We start from the raw sequence: 27,425 nt of genomic DNA, 5'->3' as shown, positions 1-27,425 counted from the left end.
TCGGCGATCCACGCTGCATGGTAGCTGGAGTGAATGGTGCGCGCATTGTGCGTGACGCGGGGACCAACCGGAAGTGACGTGACGGCCGGTTCCCGGTGCACCAGCGGGACGGTGTCTAGGGGAGATCCCCTAGCAAGCGCTGCCACCGAAACGGCGCAACAACAACAACAACTACCAAAGCAAGCGAGAGAACTGCCAGCGCGGTTGAGGACGTGACACGAGGAAGGGAAGGAGAAAGAGGAGCAAACACAGAAGGATAGGTTATGGCGCGAGCGAGCGAGCGCAGCGCAGCGATGACTGTTCGTTGACGATGATGACGATGACGATAAAGTAGTGGCGAGGCTAGCGGAACAGCGGTAGAAAACGATGAAGAAGAAGGGTGAAACGAGTGAAAAGTAAAATTGTTGATGTTTTCATTACCCTCGGCGCGTGCTATTTGCTCGTTGAGGACTTGAGGCTGGTTTTAATACACCAGTAATAGCGCAGGCAGGCAAGCTGAAACCGCACATAGAGAGGAAGCTCGAGGGGGAAGTTTGGAGCAAGAGGAGGAAGGTGGTGATATGTGTAGTAATGTTGGCGTGGCGCGAGCGCAACGCTTTAAGGGATTGACAACGCGACGACGACGACTCGTGCGCGGAAAGAGAGAGGAACCTCAGCTTAGGCTGAGCGGGAATCAGCAGAGGAGTTGGTGGAGATCGAGGCACGAAGGCGGACGCGGAGCAAACCTCTTGAGCTATTGGCAGCGTTGATGATCATGACGACGGGCTGTGAGGAGCTGAGGTCGCGGCTTAAGGGGGACTGAACTTAAGCCTTGCGGTTTCGAGCTGGAGAAAGACACGCTGCCGATGACGACGACGATCAACGGGTTGGGCTGCCGGAGTTCTCCCCTACATATCGACCAAGTCGTCATAGCGGGTGTGGACGGATTGAGAGCAGTCGACGGACGTCGGACGGGCGGGCGCGCGCCAATCTAAGCCACTGGAGTCGACTTTGAACTGATGGAAATCGATACCTCGGCGAAGCAATGCAATGGAAGAAGCACTAATTCGTGGGGAGGTTTGGAATAAATTGGCATCGGTGGCAGTGGCAGGGCGCGGTGGCCACGGGATTGCCAATTAGGATTCGGTGCACTAAGCGTGCGCTGGTCATCAATCGGGCGAGCGCGGAGCAGCGGGCTGTAGAAAATCAAGGTTATTTATTCTGCTGAACTTTTTGTGTCAATCACGGCTTTGATTGCAGCAAACGGTACCCAACCTCGCTTTGACTTTGTTGAATGAGAGAAAGATTGAAAAGATGGTGATGTGGTTGGATGCTGCTGATTTCATCCTATCAAGATGCAAAGATTAATTAAGCCTCAAATGGTTTGAATTGAGTAACGTTTCGTATATGTGTACTCTTTGAAGCGTACGTCACATCGGCAGGTTTAAAAGGGAGTAACAGCTAATCATTTTGAATAACAACATCAAACTTTAGATCAGCGACTTCCCATGAGTCAAATTTAATTGCTTGATTGCCTATACAGTACAAACTCGATTACCCGGAGGCCTCGGAAAATATTCACTTAGGGTGATCGAAGGTTTGGATAGGTTTGGATAATCGAATAAAAAAAATGTTTTTCTTATTTGTATAAGGCCGATGCAAATATTTAAAAAAGTTTTTGTCCCTCGGCCCTGGCCGAGGTCAAGGGGGGGGCAAAGAAATAAAAAAATATAAAAATTTAAATAACAAGCCATAGTCTTCACATTTAAATGAAAAAAGTGTTTTAAAATGCATTTTACACTAGTTCAGTTGTTTTGCAATCATTAGTTTTCAATAAATCTAAGATCTGACAAAAACAAAAATTGTATCGAAAAAAAAGATTTTGCATAGAAAATTTTCAAAAAATCTTAAGATTTTTTAATAAACTTAAACATGCTAAAAATGATTTTAAACGCAGAAGAATGTATTTTAATTTGATTTCAGCTAATTGCACTTGAATTTTCATTGAAATTTTGAAGTTTATTGTAAAAATATTTTTTTTGCCCCCTGATTTTTCGGGCCAATTTTGAAGGGGGGGGGACAAAAACTTTTAAAAATATTTGTACCAGCCTAAAAAAGTGTCTTATTTGAGTTTTTAGATCGAAGATGGCAGCCAAAAAGGCGGTGATGAAATATTGACAAAAGGCATTTCTAGAGTTTTTTTAAAAGTCCTATAAGCATAACGTTAAGACCTTTTCAAGAGTAAGAAAATAAAAAATATTTGGCTTCAAGCAAACCTTTGAATAATCTAACATCGCATTCTCGAAACTTTGGATAATTGAGGCTACGGCTAATCGAGTCTGGACTGTATTGGATTACCAATTCCAAGACCATTAGAAGACATTTTGGGGTCGTATTTGATTCAACAATAAAAAAACAAGACAACTAAAAAAAAGTTTTTTTTCGTCACTCGATTTCCTGATGCAAAATTTGTCTGAGGACTTAGAGGAAGATCAAATTAGGACTTAAATTGCTTTACAGCGTGTTCGCATTTTATGAACAAAAAAAAACTCACTTTAAAAGACGTCCAAATATGGTCGAAAGGTTGAACGCTAAAAGTCGAAAGTGAGCTAAAGTTGTCGAAGAAAAAATCAACAATTTCTACAATGTTTTTTTTATGTGAGAACTGTCATTTCTACCACTCGATTCCGGTTTTCAATTCATTCTAAATATCATTGTTTAATTTATCCATCACTGCACAATACGTTCCCCGAGCAGACCGAAATAACTTGGGCATAACATTTTTTGATATTTGAAAATACAAGGCCAATAACATTTTATGTTATTTATAACAAGATTTGTTATTCGTCGTTATGATTTTTTTGTTATTGGATTGTTATAAAATAACAGACTAATAACATTTTTAGTTATTTTTCGAACAAATCCGATCTTCCCAATAACAGTTGGAGGTATTCTTCCATAACAAAAAATTTTATTCCAAAGTTTTTTTAGGCTTTCAATCAATATCAGACCAATAACAATTTTTATTATGATAACATAAACTCTTTTGCAAAAATTGTTTTCTCAAGAAGAATCCATAACACTTTCTGTTATTTTAACAGTATTTGTTATTGGAATGCCATGAATTCAGTTATTACTGTCTGTTCGGGGTCTCACAACCCCAACTAAATTTAACAAATATTTACACGAAATGAATGATTCCATTTTATTTCTAAATGAAATGTTTGTTTCAAAAATCAAGAAAGGGACCATCCATAAATTACGTGGAAACTTTTTTCGAAATTCTAAGATTCCCAATTTTGACCATGTTTTACCTGAAATTCGTCGCTTGACTTCGCATTTTGAAAATGGAGGATTTTAACTTTAGTGGTTTCAAAAAGTAGGGGTCAGACCAGATTTTGATGAAAATTAATATTCTTGCTTGTTTTTATGGTATCAACAGCTCCACTGAATTTGAACTTGTTATAAAATGTCGATTTCATTTAGTACTTTGGATTGGATGCAATTTTCGTTCGCAAGGAAAAAAGCTTACCCGTATTTTTACAGAATCCAGAATGAATTAAATTTTGGAACGCTTTAACACTAGTTTGAATAGGTTGAATAACAATTGCACGACATTTGCTCGATTTGTTTTAATGACCCCAACTGTGTTGCTTTAAAAAATCTAGAGAAAAGGCATGATTTGAAAGTTCATACTTTTAATTTACTAAAATAGACAAAGTCTCCATTAGAGATGGGCTTTTTTGAGCGAACCGTTCGTATGAACCGGCTCAAGCTAAAGAACGAATGAGCGACCGCTCAAAAAAAATGAGCGGCGGTTCATTTTGTGAACCGATTCTTTTCAAAGAACCGTCAAATCAAAGAGCGAGTCGAAGAACGAACCGAACGAGAGCGAATGAACGGAAAGAACGAACGGAGCGGAGCTTGATAAGCGTCGCTCGCGCCGTCGTCGACGTCGTCGAACGGCGTCGTTTTCGCTCACTCTTTCGTTATTTCGCTCTCGCTCATTCGCTCTCGTTCGGTTCGTTCTTCCACGCGCTGGTGGTGACGGTGCTGTGGAGAAAAGAGGGGAAACTAGGTTCTTACCGGCCGCCTTATGTTCCAACATTATGGCGCACTTTGTGCTTGTTGCTAGCCTGTGTCAGGGCGCCTGTGATTTTGAATCAGCTGACTGTCGCCAGATGTTGCATGATCTCATTATGTTAATATCGATAGATTTCTCAAATGTTACGTACATGAAGTTGTTACACGCATTCGAACATAATTAGTATGCTAGTTTAAGGTTTTAATACATGTATTGGACCGTTTATTATTTAAAATGTAATTTTCCACAGCACATCACACAAACTTGGTACTCTTTTGTGGTAATTGTTCAATAGATTTATTAAGGCATTTTTTCAGATCTTCTTTTTTGACGCTTGTTTTGACCATTCATTTGTTGTCATGAATAAAAGTTGTTTTTATTAAGGGGTTACATACATGTAGAAAATCACAAAATTTCATATTACAGAAAATTTATTGAATCAACTTAAAAGATGATTTTCTATCACTCCTGAAAGTTTCATGAAGATATTTTATGATTAAAGTAAGTTACAGGCGATTTTAGCTGAAAATTTTGCCATGCGCAAAGCGAACTGTCAAACTTTGCGAGCGTTTTTCTCTGAACACCGAGTTGATTTACGGGTGCCACGATATCTCGACATGGGATAGACATAATTGGCTGAAATTTTGGGTGAAGACTCGCAAGACATATCCCGTGTGCATGACGAAGCGCGATTTTGAAATTTTGCATTTTTTTTAAATACAAAAATCAAAAACTTGCGATTTTTTATATGAAAAACATAAAAATATTTTTATCTTTTTTAATAATAAACTTTTTGAAAATCGGCCTTCGTCATGCACACGGGACCGGTTTAACGAGTCTTCACCAAAATTTTGAGCCGATTTGGTCAATGCAGTGTTGAGATATCGTGGCACCCGTTTTTTGAAACTGCTAACTTCAAATACCTATATCTCGGCCATGATACAACCAAATGTCCTCAAATTTGTTTTGTTAAAAGATGAAAATATATATTTTAATGCCCTGAAAACAGATTTAAAAAAAGTTTATGTTTGTGCTCAAACCAACCTCTGACATTTATGCCGATTTACATGTATGTAACCCCTTAAACAAAGAACTGCATTTCAAGACTATTTTATCAAGTGCAGCAAAAGGCTACCTCAAATATGCCTGTTACTGAACACCAACTTAAATCTATTGTTTCACAAAATAATGGAAAGATAATTATCAAAACGATAATTCATTGTTATCCGAGCATTCGTTGGTGAAGGTTGTCTGAATCAACATGACTCGTCGCGTCCCGGCGCAAAACGCCGGCAATATTGCCCTACCTGCGGCTCAAGCAGGCAAAAAAGTGGGAATTTCCAAAAGGAAGGTTGAGGCCTCAACTGATGGCCAAAAACCGGGATTTCCAAGAGGAAGGTGCTTTTGGAAGTGACATCGAACAGCAAAAAGACGAAAAAGAGCGACGGTACTGTACCGATGGATGAGGAGGAGGAGAACTCTTCATCGCACGAGGAGCAGCTTTTGAAGAACAACAAGTTTGCTGGACTGCCTGACGAGGACCAGGTAGCGGAAGCAAAGGAGAATGAAGTGAAACAGCGAAAGGAGAAACTGCCTCCTTTTTATGTGCGGCAATCAGCAGCAACGATCGACTTTCGAGCGGGGCTGGTTGAACTCATCAAGTCTGGGAAAGTCCTAGGCAACATTCGTCTGTGTCAGGACGGATTTAAGGTGCTGGTGCAATCCAGGCAGCACTATCAACTGGTCAAGGATTACTTGACCGAAAACGAGGCGGAGTACTTTACCCATGATGTCGTCATGGATAAGCCGTACAAAATCGTCGTCAGAGGTCTGTACGACATGCCAGTGGAGGAATTAGCTGCCGAGCTAAAAGTTTTGAAACTGGATGTGTTGGCCGTGCACAAAATGAGCCGACGCAACAAAGACATCAAGTACCGTGACCAGCTCTACCTGCTGCATTTGGCTAAGGGATCGACGACGCTTCCTGAGCTGAAGGCAATTCGAGCGGTTTTCAACATTATCGTGTCGTGGGAGCGATACCGACCAGTGCATCGTGACGTCACACAATGCTTCAACTGCCTGGGTTTCGGGCACGGAGGTAAGAACTGCCACCTGAAGCGTCGTTGCGCCAAATGTGGTACCGATGCGCACATCACATCCCAGTGCATCCAAGATTCGCTGGTGAAGTGCCTCAACTGCAACGGTGAGCACTCGTCAACCGACCGAAAGTGCCCCAAGAGAGCTGAGTTCGTGAAAATTCGGCAGCAAGCATCGACGAAGAATCAGCCTCAGCGTCGTAGAACTCCTCCAGCCCTGGTGGAGCAAAATTTTCCACCTCTTCAACCGCGACGCCAGGTCCCGAACTTGGCACCGTTGCCGTTGGATCCCAGGAAGAGAGCTGAGATGAATCATCCACGGCCGGGTTCCAGCCAGGAGCCGAGACCGCCACCACCGGGCTTCAGCCAGGAGCCAAGACCAACCCAAGAACCAGCAGTTGAGGAAAATGGTAATGATCTTTACACCTCAACCGAACTCCTCAATATTTTCAAACAGATGTCCGCTGCACTGCGTGGATGCAAAACCAAGACCCAGCAGATTGAAGTGCTGACCTCGTTCGTCATCCAGTATGGATCGTAGGTCCCTCAAGCTGCTGAATTGGAACGCTTGCTCCATTAGGAGGAAGAATTTAGAGCTGGTGGATTTTCTTCGCGAGAAGGAGATCGACGTAGCTGCCATCACGGAAACTCATCTGAAGCCCGGTGAAAAAGTTTATCTGCAAAACTACAAGATCGCGACGCAGCTCGATAGGACCACCTCTGGAGGAGGAGGTGTGCTTGTCGCTGTTCATCGTGATCTCAAGCCACGCCGGCTGCCACACTTCAAGCTGGACATCATCGAGGCCGTTGGGGTGGAAATTCCCACTTCGGTTGGCCCAGTACTCTTCATTGCTGCATACTGCCCACGTCAGGTGAATTCCAGAGATGGTTCAGCAGCAAAACTGAAGAGCGATATCCAGAAGCTGACACGGCGGAGCGCAAAGTACATCATCGCTGGTGACCTCAACGCGAAGCATGAAGTTTGGGGCAACAGCAGGAGGAATCGGAACGGAGTGATTCTGCACAACGATCTGCAAAACGGATACTACAACGTTGTGAGTCCAGATCGTCCAACGAGGGTGGCTCGGTCTGGGAATCACTCAATCATCGACTTCTTCATTACCAATATGGCTGAGAACGTGGCTCATCCTGAGGTGTTTGAAGAGTTGAGTTCTGATCACTATCCGGTGGTTGTGGAGGTTGGAGCTTCCGTTACTCCGCAGCGGCAACCAACCCGGAAAGATTACCACAACGTTGACTGGCAGCAGTTTCAGCAAGTGGTCGACAGCAACATCGACTATGATCAACACCCGGAAACTTCTGCTGATATTGATCGTTCGCTGGAGGTGATCCAGCAGGCTATCAACCAAGCAGAGGCTGCCAACGTTCGGGAGGTTCCTGTTAATTTTAAGGTAACTGATATTGACGTAGATACTAAACACTTGATTAGACTTAGGAATGTTTATAGGAGACAATATCAACGGACTGGGGACTATGACAAAAGATTTCAGTTAACAATTTGAACAAAATCATACAAGACCGACTTGACAATATCAGAAATCAAGAATTTTCAAAACATGTAAGCCAGCTTGGGAATTATTCAAAACCATTTTGGAAACTTTCAAAAGTTCTTAAAAACAAACCAAAGCCTATTCCTCCTCTTATTGTTGAGGATTCTCCTTTGATTACATCCGAGGAAAAGGCAAATGCACTTGGGCTTCATTTTGTTAGTTCTCATAATCTTGGCGCTTCCATGACCAGCCGTAAAGAAACATCAGTTGCCAATAGTATTTCAACAATCAATGACTCTACCTTTGAATTTCCTGCAGATTCCCATGTTTCTGGTGAGGAAGTCAAAGTTGCAGTAAAACAAATGAAAAATATGAAAGCTCCTGGCTTTGATAACATTTTTAATCTAGTGTTGAAAAAACAGAGTGATCAGTTCTTTCAACATCTAGCCAATATTTTCAATAAATGTTTGCAACTTGGTTACTTCCCCACCAATTGGAAGCTGGGCAAAGTCATACCAATTTTGAAGCCTCAAAAGATCCAACATCGCCAACAAGTTATCGTCCCATTAGTCTTTTGAGTAGTCTGTCCAAACTCTTTGAGAAGGTCATCTATTCAAGGCTTTTGGATTTTACCAACGATAATAATATAATTTTGAACGAGCAGTTTGGCTTCCGAAAGGGACATAATACTGCTCATCAGCTTACGAGAGTAACTAAAATCATCAAGCAGAACAAGCTTGAGTCTAAATCAACTGCTATGGCTTTGTTGGATGTTGAGAAGGCTTTTGACAATGTTTGGCATGATGGTTTGATACATAAACTGTATTTATACGGTTTTCCAATGTATCTTATCAAAATTATCCAGCACTATCTTTCGGAGAGATCGTTCAGGGTTTTTCTGAATGGGATTGCTTCTGGATTATTCAACATTGATGCTGGGGTTCCCCAAGGAAGTATTCTTGGCCCACTTCTGTACAATATTTTTACATCTGATTTGCCTACTCTTCCTGGTAATGGTGTGTTGTCACTTTTGCTGATGACACTGCCGTTATTTATAAGGGTAAAATAACCAGATATTTAGTTGGCCGTCTTCAGAAGGGTCTTGACGTTCTTTCCGAATACTTTGGCGACTGGAAAATTCGCATAAATGCAGCCAAAACTCAAACCATCATTTTTCCACTTTCCAAATCGGCCCGATTTGTCCCAAAGGATGATGTTTTGATTAAAATGAATGATGTTTCAATACCCTGGTCAAAGGAAGTTGTCTATTTAGGTCTCATACTTGACTCGAAACTATTGTTTCGGCAGCATGTAGATAAAATATTGAACAAGTGCAGCATTCTCATCAGGTGTTTGTATCCTTTAATTAACAGAAAATCAAAGCTATCTTTGAAAAATAAGCTAGCAGTTTACAAACAAATAATTTACCCCGTTATTGAGTATGCAGTACCTGTTTGGGAGTGTTGCGCTAGAACTCATAAATTGAAGCTCCAGCGTGTCCAAAACAAGGTACTCAAAATGGTTTTGAATGTTCCTGGCTGGACAAGATCAAGTGAGGTTCATGAATTAGCAGAAGTAAAAATGTTGGATCAGAAGATTCAAGAAAAATGTTTGAAATTCAGGGAAAAATGTGCTATATCTGAATACCCCTTGATTCAAGGATTGGTTTAGTTTATTGTAAGTTTAAGTTAGTTTTAGGTTAGGTTATGTTTTCTTATCAATTTTTTTTCCTCGTTGTACCTAGAGTTACAAAAATGATAAATCATATACTTTTAAAGTTATGAAAATGAACAGTGTTTAAATCACGAAGAGCAAACTAAAGCTGAAGAGCCACAGCTGACCACTTATTATGTAAACCAAATGTAATTATTATAAGAAAGATTCAATAAAGTATATTTAATTCAAAAAAAAAAAAAAAACGATAATTCAGCTTACTTTTCATAACTTTTAACGATTGAAAGCAATAATTTGGTTGAAAATATTCACTTTTGAAGAAAACTCAAGTTTGTTAAACAAACTTTGTTTACCTCTCTATGGAAAAAGTTTTCGATATTTGTGGATTTCAGAGATCAATGTTTTTCTCCTTTTTCATATAAAACGTTTATATGCTTTCCAAAAAAGGATAAAGCAAATCGAGGATTTTCTATGTTTTATGGACGTTCTCCAATCTGTTCAGAATAAGTGCGATGAAAACATATATTTTTTTAATTATCAATCAACAAAAATCATACGAAGCGTGACACTCATGAACACTCCATTGGTCGTTTGAAAAAAAAATCTAAATATCTTGAGCAGATGTTTCAGTTCATTCCAGTCTATTTTCTGACTTTGAGCGAAATGAGCGGATGAGCCGTTCAAAAGAGCTGCTCATTTAAATGAGCGAACGAAAATGAGCGGCTCACAGAAATGAGCGGTTTTGCCCACCACTAGTCTCCATCAAAAACACTAAGCGTGGCTCTGCATTGTTGTACGCTTCATGGTGTTGTACCTATAGGTGTGGGAGTATTGTAATTGATGATGTGGGAACGTTAGCAGCATTTTTCCCATATTCAGTGTGACACTGGCGACAATAACAACAGTGACAAACTAATTCAATGCAAATTCCTTTTACTCAAAGGCGTGCATTCCGGAGATGTGAATGGAACGGGACTGCGGACTGCATTCTATGTCTAGACATAGTGGCTTGAGTTTTAGGGTTGACAATGTTAGAATAAATTAGGTATAGTTATATTTATGTCATCATTGATTAATTTAATTTAAATTTAATTGTTGAATATGAAATATAGCGTAATTTGTGTGCATAGGAATCCCATGCCACATAAGCGGCATCGAAAAAAAAAGAAAAAAAATAGTTCGAATTCGAATAAGTCATGTGAAGTGTGAACAACAGTTCCCAGAGCTCTGCTAAAATCTACATTTTTTCTTCTCAAACTTTTGCTGACATTAATTTCTTTTATTATCTTTCGCTGTGTGTGTGCGCTCGATGTTTTTTTTTCCTTGTGTTTCTCCACTTTTTTTTATCATAACCTCTTCAATCACCATATTTGACCATATAGTGTTTTCTTGGTCTCTTGATTGTCTTGTATTCGCTGCCTTTTTTATCACCAACCGACTGTTTTTGTTGTTGTTGGTGTTGTTGTTACTACTGTTGTTTCTTTCTTTTCCTTCCCTCCTTTTTTTCTGAGCTGTGCACCTACCTCAATCGTTTCGTATACACGAACCACGCAGCCATAACACGACCACGGACCAACACACACAACCCTACACCAAATCATCGTCATTCTTCGCCATCATCGCAATCATCGCAGCAGCAGGCCCGTTTCACCCCCAGATCCCCACTCCGTACCTCCTTATAGCTTGAACTCGCGCGTTGAAGTCTCGCCAAGTGCTGCTCGGCTGCGCGGCCACACAAAATAATGTTGGAACGTGCGCGCGCGGTCAATAAAAAGAGAGTGTAGAGCGCGCGCGCAATGGGTAATAGCCCCCGCGGCCACATCTTCTTCCTCCTCGTTCTCCTTCAATCGGAGATCCGGAACATCGCCGCAGCTACCACCACAAAATAGGCAATAACGACCCTTGGTAATCTGTGCCGCGTGCCCTATCGACTCGATCCCTGGTGTACCTACTTGAGAGGCAAAGGGTTCCGTTCCGGACGCAGCCGTCAGTTGGTCTCGGGGAGAGGGGCCGGACGGCAAGCGGACCGAAACCAGAGCCCATGGCCCATTGTATGCTAATTTGATCCCGAAAACGGCACGCGGTGTGCGTGGTATAGTTATTATCACCATACGTCCCACTTCTTTGGGGGTTTGGGCCAGAACATTGAGGTTAGAATCGGCCCGATCTGGATCGGGAGTTCGGCTTGATGAAGGGGCTGGAGACGATAGAGAGCCCATTCACAAACCGGGTTGGAACTGGAATGTTCAATTTGTTGCTCTGTTTTTCTATAGACGAATCCAGTTTGAAATGGCCGCTAGGTGGCCAATGGTGTTAGAAATGACAGCTTCCATGTATTTGAATATGGGAGCTCAGGAAAACTCAATTTTTAAGCAATAAAATGATTATTTATGATAAAAGTATTGATTGATTAGGTGCACAAAATGTGTCTAGAATATTATTAAAATAAAAACTGTTCGAAAAATTAGCAATCGAGATAAGTACACCATTCGATTCAGCAGGAATTTTGGGCACCAAAAATATATGGTTTTCATATGTTAAGTATTTTATTTTAAAAGAAAATTAACAAAAAGTATGAAAATCGAGACATTTAGTATGGGAGCTGTCAAATCTCTCACCATCAAAAAGCAGCGTTGAGCTTTCGCTGGATTTGTCTATAGAAAAGGAATAGTTTTCAGATTAGGGCTGTGCTTGATTCACGAAAAGAAATCTGATCTCTACAATGGAAAATTAAGAAAAACAGTAGATTGAAGTGAACACCGACAACGCGACCAAAAATTAAAGTGGTCGAATAAGGCTCTTAAGCTATCATTCCTGGTCACCTTTTTGTCAACCATGTTTGTTTAAAAAATTCATTAAAATCTTGATAGAGAATTCATCGATCAAAAAACTGATTTCTGCATGTTGTTTGTAGCAGCATTCTGCCCATCGTGATTAAATTTTCATTTCGATTTAATAATTCTGTGCCAAAACGCTCATTGATCCAAAAGTGAATGGTCTACGACCTTAACTCTTACTAACTGTCTTAACTGCTTATTTCATTGATTGCTTGCTGGAATTCCCATCTAGATAGAACAAGAGAGGGCATCGATATATATCAAAAAAGTTTATATTACACAAAATTTATTAAGTCCACTTGAAAGATGATTATCAATCACTCCTGAAAGTTTCATGATTAAACTGAATAAGAGACGATTTAAGCTCAAAATTTTGCCACGCCCAAAGCGAACTGTCAAACTTTGGGAGCGCTTTTCTCTGAACGTGTGCCACGATATCTCCAAGGATCTGACACGCATGCAGTTTCCTGAATTCCCCGCCAGAGGCTCTGTTACTATGGTTTACGTGTGGTTTTTGAAAAGGTCGTATGAACTAAATATATAAATGTTGTTACCAAATTATTATTTTTTGAATGTTATTTCTATCGTTTGCATATATTTGCGAGGTAATTTCAATTGTTACGTACATTTTTTCTTTTTTGAAAAGTTCCAACAAACCAAATTTCCAGTTTTTGCTTTTTGGGTGTTTTTGAAACCGCCTTGAGTCACAGCATTTCTTTGAAAGATTTTCGTTAGATGTTCATAAATAACTATTATTCAACGTCATCCAAGTGAAAAAAGTCTTTAAAAACCTCAAAGTTGTTTAAAAATAACAGATTTCTAAAAATATTTTTGATTCATTTCAAACAACAATGCGGGGCAATTTGCACCGCAACATTGGGGCAAAATGCACTACAACAACGGGGCAAAATCAGCCCGGGAGCATGTTGACAGCTCCCATACAAACTGAGCGCACCCTTTTTGTGGGCCCAGTGGGCCTAAGATGGCGGCCTTTGATATCATCTAGCCAAACATTTGAAAATGGCGAATAGTTTAATTTAATATACTTTTGTCTTGTTTCGGTTTAAAACGACAAAATAAGCATTCTGGAATATTTTTTTTGAAAAAAATGTTGAAAGATACGCCACGTTGAAATATTAGTCTCGAACAGTTGGAGGGAGCGTGCCGCGAAAGCCGTCACGAGAAAAATGTTTCCCATGAAAATTTTGAGTTGCGTTTTTAATGGGCGGATTCCGATGAGGTGCACTTGCCATCTGTCGGTGGATACGCGCAACTCACGAAAACTGTCATCTAAGGGGACGGCTGGGCAAAATGCACCACAACATGGGGCAAAATGCACCGGATTAAAGCAGTTTTCACTAGTCACCACTAGATGACACCGCTGTTTTTTTACAAAGGAGCTTCACAGCGGTGCATTTTGCCCCGACCACGCTTTTTGCAGAAAATTTAATTAAAAATTCATTTTTTTTATGTTTTTGGACTCATCTATCTACACAATAATGAGAATTATGTCAAAAACTATATACCTCAACACTTACTATAACAATAAATGCTTTTTATATTGTCCAAAAATCAAAATGAAAGTTCAATGAAAATTAGATGAAAACACAACATTTTAAAGTTTTGCAAATAACTTGAGCTGTTTTTATACTGCGATGCTCAAATTTGTCCAGCATGGTTTAGCAATGTTAAGTTTCCAATTTCTATGATTTTTCCCGGAAAATTTCTTCCAAATACCGAGAAAAGCAGGGGGTGCATTTTGCCCCGGGGGTGCAAATTACCCCCTCTCCCCCTACTGGAAACTCGCTTTATATGTGGATGACAGTCTTGACGTAGCCGTGGATATCTCGTGATGGAATGGATAAAATTGGCTGAAATTTGGGGTGAAGACTTGCAAGACATATCCCGTGTGCATGACGAAGCCCGGTTTGTTTAATTTTGCATAAAAAAAAAACTAATTTGTTTAAAAAGTGAGAAACAGCTAATTGGACATTAACTTGCCAAACATTCAAGAATTGTTTACTGTGCATTTTTAGCTTGAGAATTCAAAAGAATACTCAAATTTTAAACTGAAATAATTTTGCACTCTAATACACACCTAATTTTTTTCACGATCATCCCTATAGCTGGGTGGGGCCTGTAGCTGCCCCCGCCATACACGGTGTTACGACGGACGGTACCGTATTTCATGCTGCTTGTTTATGCTTGGTGCGCACCCGCCCCGTCCCGTCTCCCACCCGTATACACAAACAACAATGTCGGCCGCCGCGGTCATTGTTTGAAGCTGTTGCCATTTACGCCACTGACTGTCCGTCGGGCCACCGATAGGAAATGAAACAAACAAACCATTGCAGCTCTTGCTGAACGCTTGGGCAAGTGTGTCTTTGCACCACTTTATGATCCGGATCCACAGACAAGTGGACCCTGTTCGATGTTGTGACGCTTGCAGTGGTGTTATGACCAGATGTGTTAGGTCTGGACGCTTTGTGGGGTTGTTTGTGGCGTGTGCGCTTCGGGAAAGTCGCTCTGCTGGAAAACTATGCACCTTTCCTCCGACGACCGCTGCTACCATTTCCGCCCTCCATTTCTTCGACCATATATATTTATTTCTCAATGGGCCCTCTGCCTACAAGACCGGGGGCACCCATGCGGAAATCACTGAATTGTGGGCATTACTCGCGTCCCCCCACAACCGACGGCGGGCGAAAGGTTCAGCCATTACTGAATAACGAACTGGTGTTGTACGACACCATCCGAGCGCTACCATCAGGCCTGCAAATGGTTATATAGCTGTACACAGGAATTAAAAAAATGAAGGGGGAAACCGAGCCGTGCACTGCTTTGCTCTATGCTGTGCTCGCCGTAGTGCTGCTTACATGGCGGAATTAACATATTAAAACGGTGACACGTGCTACGCCTCGGTCGTTGCGTCGCTGTCGTCGTCGCCGGCCCCTTGTTTGTTCCTCTTCCTCGTCAGGCGTCACCCTCGAACGCCATCCGGTTTGGCGTCGGCGGCGGACGTTGGTCGGACCCGATGGGAAAAGTTTACCGTCTGTGAGAATATTTGCGTGGCGAGAGGGTTGAATTTGTTGGGGGATCATCAATTCTGAAGACGCATGCCGTTAGTAGAGCAGCTTCTATTCCAGCGACAAGACACCAGACAATAAACGACATTACACCATTCATAGTGGGTTATATTCTCATAGAGTCCTCTTTCTTCAATTTCAGATGGAAAGTTCATCCTGGAGCTGGCCCGTGCGCGGGAGGGCGAAAAGACCGGCTGGATTTCGGTTTCGCGCAAAACGTACTACCCACCGACGGTCAGCTCGATCAGTGCCAACTTCCACAAGCACGAGAGCTCAACCTCGCTCAGCTGTAAGTTTCCGTACAAGCCATCACCGTCAATCGATCTAACGCCTTCCCCTTTTGCATTTCAGTTTCCGACGACAACAGCTCGATCCAGTCTTCGCCGTGGCAGCGGGACCACTGCTGGAAGCAGACCAACCCGCGGCCAAACATTTCCCGCGAGATGTCCCTGTACTACCACCGGCCGAGCTCCGTGCGGTTCAAGCTGCCCCGAGATCTGCTAAAGCGGTTGCGACTGAAACGGCGTCGACCGTACGAAACGGCAGTGCCGCTGCCACCGTTGCACTATGAGATTACTAGGGATACCAGGCAGAGGACGACGGATGATGAGGCGGGCACCTCCGAGGACGATGCGATGGATCTGAAGGTGAACGGAACGACGTCTTCGGAGGAGGCCAATACCAACGGTGCGGTTGAGAATGGTGGTGCGAGCAAAGATTTCAAGATTCGGAAGCGGCGAGGACTGCTACAAAGGAGGCGAGAACTGGCCGCGATCGTGCAACAGTTGACGGTTCGTGTAGCGAACACGGTCAACAGTACACCGGCACGACCAACGCCCAGCAGTTTGCGGTTCTCCTCGTCCCACCAGCAGCACGTTTCGCCGCGGAAAAGAATACTCAGAGAGCTGGAGAAAGTCTCGCTGGAGGATAGCAGTACTATGAAAAGATCTCGTCCAAAACCTGGCAGTAATAGTAATGTTATCACGGCGACGACCGCAACTCCACTGGCGCCAGCCGTCGTCACCAGCAACGGCAGTAGCAATGGGAACGGCAAGTTGACCAACGGAACAGCTACGCCCGCTCCGACGGCGGCGGTCGTTCCGCCAACGACGCCCGTGTCAAGGCCCATAAGTAGCTACAGCATAACCTCGCTACTAGGACACAACTCGTCCGGTGAAAGCAGTAACATCAGCAGCAGGAAGCAGGAAACAAACTCTACAACTAGTCATCATCCGTACCAACAACAACACCACCACCACCACCACCATCAGCCTTCCTATCAGTATCTTGGAAAGGATGCAATCACCTCACCGAAGTCACCCTCCGATGCACATCTAAGTCAGAGGTACTATGGCAAGAAAAAATCACCCAGTTATGGTGGAACGGCAGCGGCTTCGCCGAATTCTGCGGGTATGGAGTACACCATGATTCGCTCGCCGGATCTAAGTCCGAGTCCGGAACATCAAGGTCACAGCTTCACGCGCTACCGGCAGCATCCGTACAGTATTCACCCGACGGTTTCGTCCCCAAGCAGCAGCTACTCGACCGTTTCCCGATGTTCACCATCGCCCAGTACGAATGACTCGGCCAGTTCGCCCTATAGCGGTGGAAATGCTGCCAAGTATCGGCCAACTTATCTGGCGTCCAGTGGTTCCCCACCGTCTTCCGCGAATCCTGCTGGTTCGGCCAATTCACCTCAACACTACTCACGACAGTCACCGCTGAATTTTGCCCGATCGCCACCTCCTTCGCATCAGTCCAACTACCCACCGCTAGCCCGAAAGGAACCCTCTTCGTCGCCTCGTGCATCCCCGGTTGTCGACCCGGTGCGCGTTCCGACCACAACACCAACCTCGTCATCAGCCGCAACGCCCACCATCCGGACGGTTCCAAAGAAGACAGCTGCTCTGAGGCAACAGTTTGGATCACCGTCCCCGTCTTCGCCGTCAACCGATCCGGTAAAGCGGGAACGATCCAATTCGAACGCTTCATCGACGTCCTCCGAGGTGAATCGAAGTGGTGCCCATCTCAAGAAGGAACTTGACTACGCCGAACGGTCCGCAGCCGTCGACATGGTAGACGGCGTCCATCACCATCCCTCATCATCTCAGGCTAGTCCGGTGATCCGACCGAGCACGGTGATTGCATCGCCCACTCCTCATCATCCGGTTCCGAATCCGTTCTACATGTACCCACCGCAAATAGCCGCGTCGCTTCTCGCTGCCCAGCAGTCCAGTGCTGTTCCCTTCTTGCCGGCCTCGCCGCTCACATCGTACTATCAGCACATGTACAACCAGGCAGCTGTGGCCGCGACCTACCGGAACCAGGTGTGGATGCACTACCAAGGTCTCGGACCACACGCTGCTGCTGCCGCCGCCGCAGCTGCAGCGGCCGCCGTATCACCACCAGTCGCCCCAACAGCACCCCCACCACCATCGTCCGGCGGTTCGCGAGACGCACAACGTGATTCCAGTCGAATACATTCCGTCAGCACTGCCACCGCCATCAGCAGTAGTTCCTCCCCCTCGCCGGCGTCTGCTGCACTGAACTACAGCGCAGCAGCGCTTGCCTCCTCGTCCCACCATCCGCCACCACACCTTCATCCGGGAATCGCCTCGCACTGGAGCACGCCCAGCTCCGGCCGGAGAACGCCACCACCTTCGTCGGCAGTAACGAGCTCAGCCGCGAAAAGCGACATCGGAGCAGGTATGGTGATTTCTTCAAAACAATCGATTTAGAACTTTAACCGAAAGGTGTGCAGGGTTGTTACGGACGGCGCGGATCGCGCGGATGGCGCGTTTCGCGCGGATAGCGCGGATCTGGCGCGGATTTGCTGGCTAATTTTGCTCAGGCGCGGATTTCGCGCGGATGGCAATTTTGAAAATGTTTGTATTTTCTTAGTACGAAACGTCGAAAAATGAAGATAAAGATTATGTAAAAATTATTTTTTATATGTTTTTTGTCATTTCTTAACATCCTCAGCTCTGAATATTTAATTTTTTTAAGTTTTGAGTAATGATTTTTAACCTTATTTATTTTAAATTTAATACTGGATTTATTCAATTTTTATTTTGTAAATCAAAAATTACAAACTTTTCCCTAAGATATAGACATTAAAATGTATAACAAAAACTATTATTGGGGCTTGTTCTGGTGGGCGCCAAATATGACCTTGATTGGACGTAACAGAAGCTGGCCTCCACTTTCGAATTTTGGAATGAATTTAATCGGTAGAAATATTTTTTTTTCTAAATTTAAACATTCTTGGCGAAAATAAAAAGATCAGAACATTCCAATTTCTAAGCTTCAGAAATTAAAAAATTCGAAAAAAAATGTTTTAATAGTTTTTGTAGTAACAAAAAAAATCAAAATACAAATGATTTTTTTTCGAAATTTCTAAAATCGTAATTCAAAAAATCTGAAATTTTGAAATTCAAAATTTTAGCAATCTGAAATTCAAAATAAAAAAAAATTGGGTAATCGAAAATTTGAAAATTAAAAAAAAAATCTAAATTAAAAAGTCAAAATTTTTAAACTAAGAAGTATCAAATTCAAAACAATATAGAAAACAATTTCTCAAATCTAAAATGATTTCAGTATCCTTAAGCTTATAAATTCTAAAATCCTAAATTCTTTAATTCTTAAATTCTAAAATCCTAAATTTTTAATTCTAAAATTCTAAAATTCTAAAATTCTAAAATTCTAAAATTCTAAAATTCTAAAATTCTAAAATTCTAAAATTCTAAAATTCTAAAATTCTAAAATTCTAAAATTCTAAAATTCTAAAATTCTAAAATTGTAAAATTCTAAAATTCTAAAATTCTAAAATTCTAAAATTCTAAAATTTAAAATTCTAAAATTCTAAAATTCTAAAATTCTAAAATTCTAAAATTCTAAAATTCTAAAATTCTAAAATTCTAAAATTCTAAAATTCTAAAATTCTAAAATTCTAAAATTCTAAAATTCTAAAATTCTAAAATTCTAAAATTCTAAAATTCTAAAATTCTAAATTCAAAAATTTTAAAATTCTAAAATTCTAAAATTCTAAAATTCTAAAATTCTAAAATTCTAAAATTCTAAAATTCTAAAATTCTAAAATTCTAAAATTCTAAAATTCTAAAATTCTAAAATTCTAAAATTCTAAAATTCTAAAATTCTAAAATTCTAAAATTCTAAAATTCTAAAATTCTAAAATTCTAAAATTCTAAAATTCTAAAATTCTTAAATTCTAAAATTTTTAAAATCTTGAAGTCTTAAATTCTAAAATTCGTAAATTCTTAAATGTTTTTATTTTTTAAATTCTTAGTTCTTAAATTCTGAAATTTTTGAATTCCGCAATTTTTGAAGTCCTTTTTTATGTAAGAGTTTTTGAAATTATGCAAAGACATTATTTTAAATATCAGAAATTAATTTTTTTTCGGAGTGAAATTTTAGCGAGGATTCTGGATTACAAACTGTATAAAAAAATCTTAGATTTTGAATATTTAGACTTTCGAAATTTAAAATTTTATCATTTTATAATTTTAGATTTCGATTTATTTTTGAGGTTATATTGTTGAAGTTAAATTTTTAAGTTTTTTAATATTGTATTTTCTATTTTGAAGATTTTTTTTTCATGACCCTTGCCTTGACCATCTTTTGAGGATATTTTAAATGTATTTATTGCTTTCATTCTTTTGGAGCCTTTAACCATAAAACGAGTTTTTTTTATCAAATACTTTCTGAATTAGTTTTTGTTCATTAAAAAATAAAATTTCTTAAATGTTGGTCGCGATATTTTTTATATGGCGTAGATTTTGCGCGGTTTCGGATTTTAGGTCGGCGCGGATTTGGCGCGGATTTTTTTTCGACTCTCCCGTAACAACCCTGGGTGTGCGACTACATTGTTGACTTTGAAATGACATTTCAGATTTAATTTCACTTGAAAACAAAACCCACGTGTTTTTTTAAGACTTTGACATTTGACTTGATCATACACTGTGAAGGGGAACCATTACGTTTATGCTAAATTCTACTGAATCAAAACTAAACAACTTTTTTTCTTCGTCCTCGCAGACGTTCCTCTCAACCTATCGAAGCACTGATCATCCGCTTGGTGGCAACGTGGCCAATTCCCAGGGACTGTGAGTCATGCGTGGAAACCAGCAGCAGCGAATTCGTACCAGTAAACAATAGAACACGGTGGGCAAAATAACCACAACAACAAACCGCCTAATACAAGAAAAAATGGACGGGAGAGGAGTAACGCCTAGCGTTCCACAATCTCGCTCCATTTTTGTGTTTGTGTAAATGTAAGTGTGATCTGTAGCTGAGTCACTTTAAACAAAGAAGGTAAAACAAAACTGAGTGCAGCCGTCGTGTTTGTGTATATTTATCAATAGAAGGGAAGAGAGGGAAACAAAACAAAACGACACAACTAACCGTATGCTTTTTAGTGTTGGTGTGTGATTCGCATAAACATATATACATAAATATATATATATTGTTTTAAGAGTATATACAACCTATATATTGATGGGAAAACAGAGAAGAGATCAGGAAAAAAACACAAACAACCATTTACTGTAGCAAAGGGGTCCAGACTACAAAACAAAAAGAAAACCTAAGGTTTTAAACTATTTTCCGATGAAAAGAGAAACAAGAGGAAACTATTTTTGCTAAGATTTGTAAGAAATTATAAAAGAGGAAATTATATACATGTAACATATATACACACATCTACATATACACGTACAGAAATATTATATATACAAAACGAGAAAAAGGATCGCGACGAAATTCAATTTATAAACGTTTTGGCAAAACACTACATTTTATGAAGAATTTTAGCGCTCAGTAAATTATACCACTGGGTGTTTGAACTCTGCAAAATAACAGCGAAAACAATGCGAGTCAATTACACGATTCGTGGCCGTGAAATTCTCAACCAAATCTAAATATGCAGATTGATCACTGTTGAACGTGGCTCCATTTGCGAGGTGTCACTTTCATAATGGTTCCTTTTTCTTCAAACCAAACCACGAACCAAGTAAAGACATGCAAATTTTGAAGCACTTTTATTTGTTCAATACGCAAGCTACATGTTTTGAGTGGATTTTGAGCAAACTACGTTTAAATTGCTCAGTTTTAAGCAGTTGCTACTCAATATTTGAGTACTCTTTGTATGACGATTTCAAATTTGCAATCTAGCAAAACAATTCAAAAGGGCCATTTTGGACTTGCAAACAAAGAGCGTATTTTGCCCACGCTAGAAGATGTTTACATCTGGCATGAAAGGGATACACTCTTTGTTTACACTACGGCCTCTTTGCATTGTTTTGCTTGAAATGTATAATTTGCGTGTCAGAACTGTCATTCGTACACGCTTATTGCGTGTTGAACGAGATTGTGTTTCACTTCTGCGTGTCTGAAAATCAACTATAATAACCACTAGAAGTGCTATCAATTAATCAGTGTGCATCCAAAATATTATCTTCCTCCTCAATAGCTTGTCCCGCCTTCCCGATGTGTTTCCCCTTGTTCCCCGCGCCTTTAAAATGACAACCCGGCGGAGAGATACACGAAAAACGAATCTCATTCTCTCAAACCCACTATTGTAGTTTGTGTTTTAAAGCAAATGTCGCTAGATGAGCATGTAATGTGTATATTCTATTATAGACTGAAACTATATTACTCCTAGGATGTGTACTGCGTTTGAGTGCGAAAGTGTGCGAAAGAAACGAGAGTTTGTAAGAGTGTGAATTTGTATGTTTAACAGTTTTTGAAACGAAAAACACGTTCAACGTTGTTGGAAAATTTCAGATCAAAACGCAAAAAGAACTCCGTGAGAACAAATAGGTCAGAGATTCAAATATTTATCAAAAAAAATCAAACAAAATCAAATTATCAAATCGCCAATCAAACCGGAAAAAATATTAACAAAGCCAGAGTCTAACGAGTTAAAGGGTCGATAATATTTTTGCTATTTTTATACAAACTATAGCCACACGCGCAAGAGAAATGAAAATTTCGGCCGGCCAAAATTTTAAGAAACAAAGTACTAAACAGAGAACAACACAGTTTTACTAAAGAAAATACTAAGAAAAAAAAACAACAACAAAAAACGAGTGTGCCTTTCAAAACAACAACTACAACAAAAGAACTAAACCAAAATGGAAATTCACTACAATTACAACGGTAAATGATCTTATTGAAAAATACAAACAAAAATCCTAGAGAACAGACTTGAACGTTAAAGACACAACAAATATATAGAAATATTACATCATACATACACAAACCGAACGACGATAGTCCAGCAGAAAGCCTAAAATTGTGACAAATCTTATGAGCATCGAATCGACCTCCCACATGAGAACTAACTTACCGAAACATCAAAGCACAAAAAAGCAGTAATTTGCATTTTTTGGTCGCGGAATAGCGATGACTGAAGGTATAAATCCGTACTTTATGAGTGAAATTTGCAAGTTCTGCAACACCTAAACGTTGCAGGACTTTTCAAATTTCGTTTCTTATGTTAAATATATTTTTAGATAATATATTAATGGCGTCTGTGGAAGGTCCCGCTCTGACTCAAAATCACCTGTTGAGCCTTATGTAAACGTCATTGTATGCAGTTGAAACTAAAAGCTAAAAGTGAATCTTCCAAATTTTGGTATAACCTTCCTTTAGTGTAATTTTGGAAAAAGTTGACCAACTTTTTAGTAAGATTCAGATACATCAATCATTCCTCTGTGATTTTGAATGTGTTTTTGATACGTAAATCACAATAAGATCCTGCTGATTTTCTATACGATTTTTGACGCAATCGAAATTGAAACGATTAAGTCACATTTGAGAATAGAAAACCACCAAGATTGATATTGCATAAAATAATGCATGAATCCTTCACTTATCTCTATTCCGTGACCAGTAATGCTAATGTCTACGCCCACTAAAAAAAGTATGCCAAATCATGTGTTGATTTCTCCGAAGGAAGCGATCTTTAGGTTTTGTTGTGTAGATCATTATTAAGAGCGAGAGAGATAAAACCAAAACAAACCAACAAACATGCTTTAAAATATGTCCCCAAGAGATTTCAGACGCGAACAAACTGGTTAGTTTAAATTTGTCGAAACAGACAGCGCACACACATACACAAATACATTCCAGGGTAGGATACGAAATCAGTAGAACGAAAGTCAACAACTTCTAACATTTCCACGAACATTTAAGTAAACTTTTCTTTTTTTTTCAAGCAAGCACACAAATACATACACAGCACACCCTCACATGCAAACATGTCGCTCCCTTAACTTTTGCCACTGTAAAACAAACTAAAATTTGCTTGTTTCGAGCAGATTTTATCAATATATCATCAAACAAGTTTGTGAGTGTATCTCGTACGTCGTACTCAAAACTGAATTAATCGAACGCCGGCATTCGAGAAGCTTTTTTCTGCAACGTATGATATCCAGATTTTGAGGCAAAGATGGCGTTACGAAAATGTAAAAATCGCGCAGTGGTACCAACATTAGAAAAAAACCACATTTAAGTTTGCATGATTTTTATGCGAGCATGCCAGCCTTCTACAACCTTGTTTCAAATCATCTAGTTTTCGTCAAAATTGAACCTACTAAGAAATGAGCAAATTGGGCATCTGTCAGATTTGCGTAAATTTCTCTTAGATCTTACTCAATTCAGTTTCGTTGAAGTGAAGTTCACTCAAATCTGACAGATGTCTCTTATACTCGTTCTGTGTTTATTCGATTTAGACGAAAATTGAGCTATTTTCAATTTGCGTATAAGTTTGATTTGAAATACTCACATTTTTGTTATGTTATGCGGAGCGTCTGTTCACACAAACGTTGGGCGTTTTCTCAAAATATTTCATTTTCCCCGCACTGTTCTTTGGCGCATTTCCCTTTGGCCGTTTGAGACGTGAAACGAGTAGAACTTGAATTTCCAGAAAATAATGATTTAAATCTAAATCGTATACAAAACAAAGTTGATTTATTTTATGGTGTAATTTATTTAATTTATTTTTCGCTATCTAATCAAAAGGAATATTTTCGAAAAAAGAATCACAAAAACATTGGGTGAAACTCACAGTTAGACAGATTCGGATGTTGCAAATATTATGTTTACTGGGACAGGTTAGAGTTCTGTACATTATTTCACTCACTTTCGAATAGATAGACCTCATTCAGGCTCTCGTTGTGGACTGAAGATGAAGGGTTTCATTCAAATCCGTCAGAGTTTACGCCGACGGAAGAACAAACACACTAAACGAGCACTGTTAACTTTTAAGGGTAAAAGATTACAAAACTAAAAGATTTCTTTGTATAAACTATGATAATTAGATATGGAAGCGAACAGTTGCACACAACTACAAAACACACAAAAAACGAACAAATAAGTGTTTGTAAACAAGTAAGACTCGTAAATGTATGCCAACGCTTTGTAATCGGTTTAGATATCAGTGAGGTATAGCTTTTTCGTAGATTTTAAATTGTGCGGAGACATCCCAAAATGCAAGTCGTTCCAAATATCCAAACACTATCACTTATAAACAAACACATACAAATACATAGCTTTCAACTATTACAATACTTTCTTGTGCAACAATAGAAACAAACACATTACTCTACACTACATCATACCAACATATACCGCATACCTTATATCCCTAGCTAAGTTCACTAAGTCACAGCTGCATTAAAACGAGTGAAGGACCAATCCTGGAACTAATTGCATTTTGATCGACTCACATAAAAACGAAAAAGACAAAAGTTTTGATTGAAGCGATATTTTTTTCACTTTCTAATAAAATGGTCAGGTGTTATAATTCTGCTTTGTGTACATTTATTGGGAAAAACCAACGGCAGAAAATATTTATATTATAAACGTAATGTAAAGAAAAACACTGAATAAAGAACAACGGCAAGACATGAGTTGGAAAACGTAGGATTTCATTAGTTTTTTTTTTCTTTTTTGAGTTTTAAGTTATTGTATTATTAGTTTTTTACGTAGCTTTCCGTTTGGACCACTGGCTGGAAGGGAGAATATTTTATATAAATATACTAAAGAGTTGAGACGACGAAGAACGTGGAACAAAAACAAATTTACGAAAGATTTTACAATGAAACTTTTCAACTCCGTAGTTTATTTTCAAATGAAGGTGAGATTTTTTTAAGGATAAGCTATAATGGCACAGATGAAAATAAACAAACTGAAACAATGAGTTGACTTGAGAAAAAGGAAAAATGAAACAATTCTCTATTCTTTATAAAATAGTAGCTGTACAGTATTTTTCCATATAAATATATTTTATTATCCGTATCAATTAATTACTATTCTTATTACTGAATTATGATATAACACAAATAAATAAGATGAATGAAATAAAATTGATTCAAATTATAAACGAGTTGCATGTTGATAGTCATGAACGTAGAAAAGAAAATCCTTTCTTAATCGTTATCAATAGAAACGCACGCTAACAATATTAAAAGTTCAACTAGGAGTAAAACTGTCTGTCAACCTTTTTTGAAGTTCACCATGATTGCTGCAAAAAGATAACTCCAAGTTTATTTCTCGATTGGTGGCATTTCTCGAGACGAGATTTGTCACGCCTTCCGTCGGACGGGAAGTAAATGTTGGCCCCGGTCTAACCCAGAGGTTAGGTCGATAGCTCAGTCCAGGTGTAGGAGTCGTCTCCCATGGGTCCTGCCTCGGTGGAGTCGCTGGTAGGCAGTTGGACCAACAATCCAAAGGTCGTTAGTTCGAATCCCGGGGGGGGGGGGGATGGAAGCTAAGGTGTGAAAAGAGGTTTGCAATTGCCTCAACAATCAAGCCTTCGGACACTTAGTTTCGAGTAGGAATCTCGCAATCGAGAACGCCAAGGCAATGCTGTAGAGCAAATAATTAGATTTTTTTTGAGAACTTGTTGCACTTGGAAAGAGTGGGGCTTTTCGTTTTATGTAGTTGGTGTTGGGAGTTATATGTAAAATAAGACATCCTATTTGAGCGTACAATAAGGCCGTTGCAAATATCTTTTAAAGTTTTTGTCGACCCCCTTCAAAATCGGTTCATGAAATCAGGGGGCAAAATATATTTTTTTCAAAAAACTTCAAAATTTTAAAGGGAATAGAAGTATAACCAACTAAAAACAATTAGAAATGCATTTTCCTGCGTTTAAAAACATATTTAGCATGTCTGGGATCGATCAAAAATATTTTCAATTTTTGTGGAATTCCAATGTACAGCACCGCAAAAACACTTTTTTCATTCAAATGTTGAGACCATGGCTTGTTATTTCAATTTTTATGTTTTTTTTTATTTTTCGTCCCCCATCGACCCCACTCAGAGTTGAAGGACATAAACTTAAAAAAAAAATGGAGCGGCCCAAACTTCGAAAAAAACTACATATTTAAAAAAATTAACAAAATTATTAGACATGTTAGAAGAGAAATTTAATGTACTTATCAAGACTGCAATAACCCAGAAGATCATCTTTAATTTGAAAAAAAAGTCATTGTGTTTTTTGTAACTTTGCAGGGAAAATTTTCATAATGCATGAATGTATTGCAATAATGTTGATGATTATTCTCTAAATAAAATTTAAAAAAAACCTTTTAAATGACATTTCTCCACCGTGTCTAATGATTTTTTAAGTTGAGTTACGAAAAATGGCAGCGATTTTCAAACTATTTTGCATCTGTGTAAATAGGGTGTGCCACAATTGGTGTTAAATCATCGTGGTTTCAGTGTACATGAATTAAACTTACGGTACGTTCGTTTGAAGAGCCGGACTCGTCCGTGCCAGTTTTGGTTCAAACGAACTTCATTTGTTAGGGAAAGGCGTGGAACTGGCATGAAACTGAAAAAATATCGATTGCGGCACTAGAGTTTCAGTTCCAAGATGACGTTGAAACTCGTGCGGAACTAGCGCGAGTTAAAAAAACACTTTGATAGCTCTGAATGTGGCCCTCAATGCGGAACTATAGTCCTGAATCGAACGTACCATTAGTTGGAAAGACATACAGAATTCTAACACCGGTGATTCAAATTTGTCGGATTACCGGCATTGCCAGATTTACCTTGAATCTTGGCAAACCAGGTAGGCAGCTAGCAGCTCAAAACATACATTGTTACAAATTCACGACGTCCTAGCAGAG

At 39.7% G+C, this 27,425-nt stretch overlaps 1 protein-coding gene across 1 annotated transcript in view; it reads left to right on the top strand.

Annotated features, from left to right (window-relative positions):
- LOC6037416 (protein hairless) overlaps positions 1-25,672 on the top strand; it is a 40,073-nt gene extending 14,401 nt beyond the window's left edge. Inside the window, exons 2-4 of the mRNA XM_038260859.1 lie at positions 15,410-15,556; positions 15,619-17,973; positions 20,323-25,672. Coding sequence (XP_038116787.1) covers positions 15,410-15,556; positions 15,619-17,973; positions 20,323-20,351 — 2,531 coding nt within the window. The 3' untranslated portion in view covers positions 20,352-25,672. The remainder of the gene's footprint in view (positions 1-15,409; positions 15,557-15,618; positions 17,974-20,322) is intronic.
- Positions 25,673-27,425: the final 1,753 nt, after the last annotated feature.

This window comes from Culex quinquefasciatus, chromosome 1 (assembly GCF_015732765.1).
Source record: "Culex quinquefasciatus strain JHB chromosome 1, VPISU_Cqui_1.0_pri_paternal, whole genome shotgun sequence".
Taxonomy (NCBI): Eukaryota; Metazoa; Arthropoda; class Insecta; order Diptera; family Culicidae; genus Culex; species Culex quinquefasciatus.
Note: the sequence above shows the minus strand (reverse complement) of the source record. Positions and strands in the feature narration are given on the sequence as shown.